Source organism: Haematobia irritans, chromosome 1, assembly GCF_050003625.1.
Source record: "Haematobia irritans isolate KBUSLIRL chromosome 1, ASM5000362v1, whole genome shotgun sequence".
In the NCBI taxonomy this organism is placed as follows: domain Eukaryota; kingdom Metazoa; phylum Arthropoda; class Insecta; order Diptera; family Muscidae; genus Haematobia; species Haematobia irritans.
The window spans coordinates 113221882-113233508 of NC_134397.1; the positions used below are offsets into that span (position 1 = coordinate 113221882).

The 11627-nt window shown below is 32.6% G+C and overlaps 1 protein-coding gene across 1 annotated transcript in view; it reads left to right on the top strand.

The window, feature by feature from the left end:
* timeout (circadian regulator timeout) overlaps nt 1–11201 on the top strand; it is a 1081463-nt gene extending 1070262 nt beyond the window's left edge. Inside the window, exons 17-18 of the mRNA XM_075291454.1 lie at nt 8778–8981; nt 9048–11201. Coding sequence (XP_075147569.1) covers nt 8778–8981; nt 9048–10666 — 1823 coding nt within the window. The 3' untranslated portion in view covers nt 10667–11201. The remainder of the gene's footprint in view (nt 1–8777; nt 8982–9047) is intronic.
* Nucleotides 11202–11627: the final 426 nt, after the last annotated feature.

Consider the following 11627-nt stretch of genomic DNA (forward strand, 5'->3'; position numbering starts at 1 on the left):
ATCCATTTTAATTGTAAATGGCCCCGGGCAAGATGATTTTATCATTTCAATTTCATAATCTGTAGATGCGTTAATTCTCGGAAATTACTTCCGTACTTATCACTAAAGGCCAGTAATAGTATCAGCATCCTGTCAATCTGTTTTCTGTTCATCTTTTAGTTACTCTTGTTCAGATGATGAGCAGTAATCGTTAAATTAGTTAAACAACCTATCATTTGATTTCGGCTTAAACATGGGGAATTTCAATGTAGAGAATAAATATGACAATAGTACATTGTAGGGTTATACCCTACAATAAATCAATGTCTGAAGAGTACCAGTAGAAAAGTGACTCCAGAAAGAAATTGATTTTTTCTTTTTGGATCGGATCAGAAGCAAGGCATTTTTCATAGGCTTGTCGTAGGACGGAAGTTAGTATTTCAAGCATGCGTTGCATTGGTTTTCCACTTGTTATCATACTGTTTTTTCAGTATTTCGGATTTCTTCGAATGAAATGTTGGAATGTCCATGGTCTGTGCACTCAAAAAAAAATGTGAACCCTATATTTCACTAAAGCCAATTTAACTCTATTTTAGCTCATGGAATTGTTTTGTTTTGAGAAAGTTTTCTTGACTTTAATAGTTTTCTTGCGTAAAAAAATTAAAAAAAGGAGAAAAAAATTATACACAAGTGAAGCATAAAGATTTACTAAAATCGTGTCTCCCACGAAATAGTTCAGAATTTCTTATAATTTGTAAATTTTACCAATAATTCGCCCATCTTGAACTTCGTATAGCACTAAAGAATTTTTTGTCACTCAAATTTTTTCCTTCACACTACGAAATTATCTCTTACAAGTGAAAGTAAATAATTATGTCTAATAAATTTTCTTGACTTTGTCGAAAAATATTTACTTATTTTTGTGAAATCGGAGTGACATCTGCTTATGTAATACAGTTTTCCTTCCTGTTGGTGTAGCCGAAACGCACTTCAATGCCGTCTTTAGAACATTTTCCCGATAATATTCGGCATTTACATTTCAGTGTAAACTAGAGATGTGCGTGTGAATTTCACTCACATTTACGCACATTCACGACACAAAATGTTTATTCACGCACTCTCACACACGATACGTGTGGTATCCAAACACACTCACGCACATTCACGAAATGGAAACCTGTACTCACGCACGAACTACTTTTAAGGACTCACACTCACGCACGATTCACGACAATTCACGCGATACACGAGACTCAAGATATTTTCCAACCAAGATTGAGCAAAGGTAACAAAATTCAAAAATAAAATATAGTTCGACAACTAAATTAATTTCAGTTAAAATACGAGTAAGAATTAAATATTGATTTTTTTCGTGAATGTGATTTTGCAGAAATTTTATTCACGCACATTCACGAACCGACTTAATTTCTCACGCACGACATATTTATTTTAGCCCCATTCACGCACATTCACGAGAGTTTGTTTGGTTCACAACTCACGTGATGCACGCGTAAATCACACGTGTCTCGAGAATTTCGTGTAAACTATTGATATAGTTGAATCAGTATTCGAAATAAAATACTAAAAAGAAAAGATTTGTGCCAATTGTAAAGGACTTGTTTTGTCCATAAGCGGTGGCACTATATGTTGTTAGCTGCGGCCTTAACTCGCCGGAAGTAGGTTCGTTTCCGCTTCAATCCTTTTACAATAAATTAGAAGTGCCTGGTGGTATTATAGGTTTAATAAGAAAAATGAACAATAAACAGTTACAATATTTGGTTTATATAAAAACAAACGGACGGATATTCTTTAACAAGTAGTGTTGCAACACGTTACACAATTTGAATTTTAAATTCGCATAACTGTGGAACTAGATATTGTCAGTTCCTTGGTTTGTTGTTTTTCTAACATTTTCCCCCCTGTTCTGGTCTAAGAATTCGCAAAACGCAAAATTTTTCTCAATCTTTATTTTCCGAACCACTACAATACACAATTTACACAAACTCTTCCTATCTTTAAAAAATTTAATTTCTAGAAATTTCATGTCTAAAGACGTATCGGTTGAAGAGTTATTGGCAATTCAAAATTTTGCGTTTTGCGAATTCGTAAACCAGAACAAGGGGGTTTTTTCATATTATCAACAAAAATTATGTTGATCTTAAAAATTTACTTCAACAACAATTTATTGCAAGGTTAAATATTATGATATTATTTTGTGTAAATACAGCGATAGCCTCTAAAAATATATTTCGTGTTAGATAATTACTGTAGTGACAAAAACGCAATAAATATACGATTAAGTCATTTGTAATTGTATGAAGAATGAATGGGAGTAGAGATGATTCGATTTGCAAGGAGATAATTCGTATGTATTTTCTCCATTAGAAGTTAGCATAGTGGGGCGACATTGAGTTATCTAACCCAGCCAATCACTCAATTGATCAACCTAATCTTCTTAGTCCATAAAACTCGAATAACAATTAATTATAAATAAATTTATAAAATAAATCTACGAACTTATGTTGCGGCCCAATACATCAAAATCACACTCATGGGTATAAGTATTTAATTAAGAATATGATAGTACAAGATGCAAACATACCTTGAAAAGCAAATATTTAATTTTTTTGGAAACATTGTTTACACATATTTTAATTCTGACGTGATATTTATTGTATACTCGTATTTAAAAATTTAACACCTGTCTTTCTTAATATTTCCAAAGAATTTTTTGTTTCTTTCCTTTTCTATTGTTTCTATTATACCAAAACATTATTTGAACATATGGCCTCGGTATTATTGAATGATCTGCATTGAATGTTTACAATGCTTAAATTCCAAACTTGGCTACGCTTGCATAAGTACTATTGTTTGGCTTAAATCAATATGATATAAGAATTTCAGAACTAGGCACTAGTATTCACCACCCCTATACTTCCATGATAACAGGACGGTCACACTGGACAAATATTTGAGAGATATCAAAATAGATTTGGTCACCATAGTGAAACCAACAAACTGGTTTGGTCATATAATGATAAGAGTGTTTTCCAAAACCGGTATCTAGATATTTCAAAAACATTCCTGAAAATAATTTTAATATTCATAAGGATCAAATATATGTGTGTGGACCCTAAGATTTGTGTAGAAATAGGAGCTAAGCAGTTGACATTGAGTAAAATGATTCTTACACAATAACTTTGAAAGTGAAGAGCTTCTGTTTCCATCGTAAGGAAACACTGAAATGCCTTTGGGACGTGGATATAAAAATCAAGTTTCTCATCATTGAGCTTAACATGGAATCGGGCAGATCTCATTGGTAAAACTGAATAGTCTGAATTTGCCTAAACTAACGAATTGTCACTATAACCTATTACTACATTCATACTAGGCTAGGCAATCTCGATTCATAGCACCCAAAACCTCTTTACATATCTCAAGTTTCCATGCAGGAAAACAATTGAGATTTCACCCAATAATTGATTAAACAGCTGTTTTTGTTTACAAACAGAAAAAAGAAAACATTGGAACAAGTGTTTATTAGTTTATACTGAGTGTTATTATTTTAACATAAAATTGTTATCATTTGGTTTCTTTTGATTTAGCTTAAGAGTGGAGGAAACAATTGAGTTGGATTAGTCTTTTGTCAACAAAAACTCTCCTCCATTATGTGACAACTATACCCAGATCCATCTACAATGACATTTTGTGTGTTAACTACAAAGCAAAAAATCGTTGAAAAATTGAAGATTTTTTCAATAATACCATATATTTTAAAGCCGATTTCTACTTGATACATAGCATAAACACTACTTGAAGTCGAGTCCGAATTTGGAAATTTAAGTTGTCGTAAATACGTTTTTAAAGGAAGTTGAAAGCACATGAAGAAAAGAACAGAAAAAAGAACAGAAAAAAGAACGAATAAATTTAAATTTTTTTCCTAGAAGTACACGTACACAAAACTCAAATTTTAAAGAGTATTGTGTCTTAGGGGTATCCTTACTTCACTTCTACGCGATTTTGGCAATGGATCAATATCAAAATCATTAGTGTAAAGACACACCGTCAGTTTCTTCGAAACATTACAATTTTTGTTTCCACCAAAAAAAAATTTTTTTTTTTGTCAATCAATTTTTATTTTTGCTGTAAATAAAAAAACTTTATATTCGAAAACCACAGTAATACAATTTGTTTATATCAAGCGCTGCTCTTTACTGACAAAAAATTATTATTCCCAAACAAAATTTTAGACAAACAAACATCGTTTCCCATTTGCTTTTCGATGTAAAGAATGTTTGTTTAAATGGAAAATATACACCCTCGAAAAAAATCGCTTCTGTAACATATACTCCCAAACATATTTTGCTTCAAGCATATAAATTTTTGGGTACTGCCCAAACATTTATATGTTTGATTTCTTCGAATATATAATATGTTTGAAAGCATATTGGTCTAAACAATATAATATGTTTGGGTAGTCTAAGTTCCAAACATTTTGTATTTTTCCATCCAAATTCAATAATGTTGTCTTCCAAAAAACTATATGTTATTATGTGAACATATAATATGTTTGGAGGCATTTTGGACCCAAAAATATTATATGCTGAGAAGAATTTTCTCCCAAAGAATAGTGTGCTCAAAATTGTTTTTCTGCCTAATTGTATACTGCCTCCCATTTTTTTCACTCCCATGAGTTTTTTTAGTTCTTAACACCTTTTTCTGTAATACAAACATTAGAAATTATTAAATTTTACATTTTTTTTCAATTTTACCTTTTGCCGGACGGGGATTCGAACAGCGGACCACACAGTTTGTAAGCCAGCACACTAACCACTGGCCTACGTAGCTGTTATGGTCATCAAGAGATAATTATCGTTATAAGTTATATTTATATAGCATAGCTTGCGGCGCCCACGAGCCGATGCAAACATAACATTGTTTAACAACATAAAATTGTTAAACATACATTTGTTGGCAGCGTGGAGCAGTGGTTTGTCGTCCGCCTTGCGTGACAGGGATCCTGGGTTCGATCCCTGCTTCGACCAACACCATTTTATTTATTTTTTTTAATATATTTTTTAACATATATTCCAGATTCGTTCGGAAGTTCCCGAAAAGGTGTTCATACTATTATATTAAATTTTTACTACGAAATTGTAAAGTGTGTTTTATAAAAGACTTAAAGTCAGAATAGAAAAATGCTTGATATAAACGAAATGGACTGAGTTCAAATCAAATATTATTTTTTTATTGCAAAAATAAAAATAAAAATTTTAAACTTGTATACAAAAACATTTATTTGTTACACAAGTTTAAAATTTTCGAAGAAATTCAAAAACTCTTACAAAAGAAGAACGTGAATTCGAGTATATAAAAATATTTTTCCATCGAATCCTAAGGTTAACGATAACCATTCAAAAGCACATTATATTTAAATTCTAAACAGTAATTTTACAACAGCACATAAATTTATTTTGGTGTGAACAATTGTTTGCTAGCATGTAACACCATTAATTTAGAAATAAAAATAAATATGAATTTTTATTAACGAATAATTTGTACTTAATTTAATTCTTAAGGCCGGTATAAATTGGTATTATCGCGTTAAAATGGCCATGTTTACCCTTTTACTTTTCTTTAATAAGGAACTAATCTTTGTTTTTATAGATCTTACTGTTTAATTTTTCACTGTTTCGCCCTGTTTTCATTTTACTTTCACAACTCTAAAAAGAGTGCACTGAAAAAATATTGTCGTGAGGCCAAAGAGTTCATGTCCTTAAAATAAGAATACAACTTTTGCTTAGCTTAGAAGACGCATTTCCCTAATATAATGTTTTTTCCATGTTCAAAGGTCGATACTTTCAATGAAGTCGTGTTGTCGTTGTAATTAGGTGATTTGACTTAAAAATGGGTATCATAACATGAAAGAACAAATTTTTGGACTAAGGTCAACTTGACTTTAATAATTCAGAAAAATTCATTAAAATTAATGAAACTGTCTTTAAATTTGTTGCATTTTTGCATCTTGACTACAAGGCAAAAATCATTAAAAAATAGGTAATGTTTTTCAATACTTTATTTTAAAGACATTTTTTACTTGAAACATAGCATAATTTCTACTGGAAGTCTTGTTTTTAACGGACATTTTATAGCATATGAAAAAAGCTGAAAAAGCGAAAAATTGAAATGTGCTTCGTAGAGTCAAGTACACAAAACCCCATTTAAAAGATAATTGTGTCTTAAAAGCATCCTTACTTGTATTCTCCGCTTCTTTGGTTCGGAATCAATACCAAAATTGTTAAAGTGGAGACACAATCTTTGGAACCGGACATGCTTTTTGTTCAGTGTATAGTGCCCTTTCGTTAGTTTTTATGAAGATCCCTTTAATTACCTTTGTTTGAATATTTTGACTTACTCGTCCTACGTTCCGATTTGTTTTGACGAAATAAAAAAATTGTGCCCGTAATGCGAAAATGATAAACAAAAATCATGCTCTTTTTTTGAAATATATTTTATCTTTGTTCCGAATGAATTTTCTCTCCGAATACTCATTTTAATATTTTACTTAAGCATATACAATGTTTGGCGAAGTCTTATATCACAACATATATATATGTTTACTCATAATATGTAAATTTATACTTGTTTATATTCACACGTAGTATTTTTCCTATATTTAATGAAATTTTCTTTGTGTATATATATTTGTAATGCGCCAATTGGTTACATTCATCATTTTACTTCCAGCATACACTTTGTCTCTCTTTGTAAACACATATATGTTTATGGGCTATTTCTAAATTAATATATGTTTGAATCCAAGCATATTATATTTACAAACATTTTATGTCCCAAACATAATATGTTCTAACATGTTAACATATATGTCCCAAACATATTATGCTAGTTTATGAACATTATATGTTGGCACTCAAAAATATTGTGTTTAAAAATTTGAGTTCCAAACATATAATGTTTATACCCAAACATATGAAAAACAGTATTTTTCGTCCGTGTATATATTTTTTTGATAAACGTTGGTTTTTACAGGATGTAAAAACAATTTCATAAAGACTAAATTAAAAAAAAAAAAAATGATTTCTGGCTAATTGCAACTTTCCTCACATCTTTCTCACTTCTACGAGTTTTTTTAGTTCTTAGCACCTTTTTCTATATTACAAACAATGAAGAAGAAATTATTCGATTTTATAATTTTTTTAAATTTTGCCAGTCGCTGGATGGAGAATTGAACCGCGGACCATACAGTTTGGAAACCAACACACTATCCACTGGACTATGTAGCTGTTATTGTCATCAACAGACAAAAAACCAAAACAGCCAAACAGTTCTATTTATATAGCATAGTTTTTGGCGCCCATGAGCCGATGTTTTACTTTAATTGTCAGAAATATGCATTTAGTTTACCACCGTGGAGCAAGGTGGTCAACCTTGCATACAAAGTTTCGAACGAACGCCAAAAAGATTTTTTTAAAATTATTTCCTAAAATGTTCGCAAGATTACGAAAAGAAGTTCGTCATTACATACTACTATATTAAATGAAACCTCAAAATGTGTCTTATTAAAGACTTATAGTCGGAAAAGAACAATGCTTGATGTAAGTGAAATGGACTGGGGACACGGTTGCCAATAGAGCCAAAAATAATCTACCAAAATTTGGAGAAAATTTTACCAAACAAAAATACCAAACAAAAAAATCTTATTTTGCAAAAACTTTATTTTTATAGAAAATTTTGTCAAAATTTTATTTCTATAGAACATTTTGCACGAATGTTATATCTATAGAAAATTTTGTCACAATTTAATATCTATAGAAAATGTTGTCACACTTCTATTGCTATAAAAATTTTGTCAGAATTGTATTTCTATAGAAGATTTTATCAAAATTTTATTTCTATAGAAAACTTTGTCAAAATTATTGTTCTATAGAAAATTTTGTCAAAATTTTATTTCTATACAAAATTTCCAAAAAAAAAACGTTTGCGTGTATGTCATAAAAGAGTTTAATATAGACCATCTCTGCATACGTCTCCACAAATTCTTAATAATTTTGGTACAATGATAACGGCATTATGGACTGAATGTCATACTCCATCAAGATATCAAACCTACACTGAACGAAAAGATTTATTTTCTGTGGAACGAAATTTTAGACAAAAAATTGTTCCTTTTGACGCTAACAATTTTTCTTTAAAATCAAATAAAATCTTTTATAGGAACTTAATAGATAAATCCCATAGAAATACAGCGACATTTTTGTTATTAGAGAAGAACCTAACTTATCAATAAGATAAAAAAAAAAATGAATTCAGTTCCTGAACTTTACACACACAAAGAAACAGTTCTTTCCTCCGTAACGAAATTTTAGAAAAATGAAATTGTCCTCTCTTATGAAGTATTCTTTTTGAGAGCAATTAAACCAGAATTTACGACAAACGATCGTCTCTAAACCGCTTTATTTGTTTTTTAAAGAAAGTTTTTTTTAGCAGCAGAGAAAATCTTCGATTGTCTAACAACATCCTACACTGCAAGAAGTAAACTCTTTTTTCAGTGTAGGATGTTTGTGAGATATAACTAAGCATTCATCAATCCCTAAAAATGTAATAGCTCTCCGATTAGTTTCACATGGTATTAGTTCTTCCTATGATGGATCTTTGTTCACCATAATTTCTTCTGAATTTTTTGTTCCTGATTGCAATTGGAGAAGTGATCTGCATCATTTCTCTATACCAGTCTGCTTTTTAGTACATTAATTAATTGTTTATTCTTTCCCTTCTAGATGTCATCGATTGGATACTGGATAACATTCTTGAAAAATCTCGTACACGTCGCGGCGTTCTAAAAAAATTAAAAGAAATGGGTCTAATGTTTAAGGCCCCAACAAAGAAATCTACAGCTGAAGCTCAAGCCGGTAAAGGTTTATGGAGGAGTGAAGAAGACGAAGAATTGAGATCTCTCTATGATCAGTATCGGACGGAAGACGGTAAGCACATGGTTTTCCCTTTACCCCAAGATTATATTAAATATGATTTATATATCTCTTCCCTAGATTGTCTCCAACGTATTTTGGATGAATTTGAGGGTAGACGCAACAAACAGCAGATTATTAAACGCATGATCCAAATTCACATCATTGCCGATAAATCGGAAATTTTGCCACAGAAACCTCGGAAACGCAAATCGAAGAAAAATGCCAATGAAAATGATGAGGAGAATGAATTCATGGAAGAACCCATGTTCGGTGGAGGTTCAGGAAAATCGAAGACAACCAATGCTCGTAAACCAGCAAAAGCACAGAAAAGGAAAATTGTTCGTACACCTCTGGATGTGGGTACAGTTAGAGCTTTATTGGGCCAAATCGATGCTGAAAAGTATCAAGAGGCCATTGATTGGTTGAAGGAGTGTTTAGATGATGCCGCAGATGACACCGAAGAACCAGGTGAAGAAGATGATGGGGTGCCCTTGCTACCATTACAAACCCATCAAAAAGAGGCCATGGAGGATGAGAATTTTAAGAAGGTCTTGGTAGCTTTGGGTGTACAACCTCCAGTTCTTGGCATGGAAACTTATTGGCGCATACCAACATACCTAAATTCCGCCGATTTAAAATTGAGAGCTAAGATTGTTGGTGGCGAAGAAGTAGAAATCGATGTGGAAGATATTGGAGATGATGACGATGATAATGATTCAGTTACTGATGGCGAGGGTGATGGAAATACTCAAGATGGCGATGAAAGCGAGGAGGATTACTTGGAAACATTGGGCATAGCAAAGGAACGGCGTAAATTGGATAATTTGGAACATTATCGGGATAAGCAGCGTGAGAAACTTAAAAATTTGATGTTCAGTAAGAGCGACGAAGAAACTGAGGAGAGAGCTCCTTTGCAGGCTAAAGCCAAAAAATCCAAATCCAAGAAGGGAGCGAAATCGCAGAAAAAGAAAAAGCAACAATCAAAGTCCGATGATGATGATGATGACGCAGACATGATAAACGAAATCAAAAAGAAGTTGGACAAAAAGAAACGCAACTATGATCTAAGCAGTGAGGAAGATGAGGCCGGCGATGATGAAGACACCTTCAAAATGCCCGGAGAAAAGGAAGTGGTTAAACCCAATACTGAAGACCTCTTCGATCAGCTGAAGGCCAAGAGGGCCAGCAGCAAAATTAAACTCAGCGATATGGTGGCCGAGAAAAAGTCTCCTAAAAAATCTCAACGAGATGAAGGTGATGACGACGATGATTTAAATTTCAATTCCGAAGACTATCGTAAGCGCTTGGCTGAACTGGGTGATGAAGATGACGATGATGATGACGGAAATGAAGATATTGGTTCAGGTGGCACAAAGGAAAACGAAAAGACCTTAACTAATCGTTCGCGTCGTGCTAATGTAATTGAATCTGATGATGATGGCGCTTCTGCTTCTGATGACACTAAATCCGTTAAGAATCAAACCGGCGACAATGAAACTTTAACTAAGAAACGTCGACGTTCTATTGATGACATCAATGAGCCATCTGGCAATGAGGATGACGCCGACGATGAGGATGTCCAATTTCTTTCTCGCAAAAAACCTTCAACCATGGAAAAGTTGTCTGCCGAAACGGGTGAAGAGCCAGCAAAACGTCGTCGTTTGGCCATTATCGATGACGACGAGGATGACTATTGAGCTCCCTCAATACCATCAGCAGCAACCAGTGGCCACTCCTTTTTTTCCCCTTATTGTATGCAGTGATTTTTCCCATCATCAATTCCTCGAATTTCCTTTGTTTCTTCAATCTCAACCCCTTATCCGTTTTCGTTTTACATACTTAATTGAAGAAAAAGTTAATACTTGCTGGATGCAGAATGAGCATTGAAAATGAATGATATTGCATGTTGCTGGCGTTGGCAATTTCCTTTGGACACATTTTACGATTACTGTTCTGCAGGATTGCAAGGATGTTCGTCATTGCCGGGGCAACAGCAGCATTAATCTCTGTCCACTAATGGCGGTGTCAAAGTTTTATCATTTAACTTTCCCACTTTTCCCATTTTTTATTTTCATCACTGCATACAACCTTATTGCTATTATTATACATTCATATTGCTTTTGATATCCCTATTACATTTTCTTTTTTTTTATATCTCTAGTATTTCATTGGTTTGGTTTCTGTAATTTTATATTAAATAAAGTCAAATATATTCTTATATATGCATTTCAATTGGATTATTTTTTTACTTCACATTACATCTACTATGGGAGGAGAGAGAGAGCTGAGAAGGTTTTAATAAAACTATTGGTTGTATTATTGTAGCATCATGGAAATCATATCCGAAATTTCCCTTCTAAGGAAGGTATAAGCATTCACTAACGCCGTCCAGAATCACTCATAATTTCAAATCATATGGCATATCTTCGAACTTAACCTGATTACAGACAAAAAAAACGAATCTATGCTAGTTTTAGATAGATCCATTAGTGAAGGCTGCAGCGTGATTACACACAATTTTCTTTCCGATTGAATCACGGAATTAATTGATCAAACTACTTAAAAGGTTGACTGATAAGTCCCCAGTCTGCCACATAGATAGCGTCGCTAGTATTAAATGCATATTATTTTTATATAGTACCAACCTTCAAATGATTC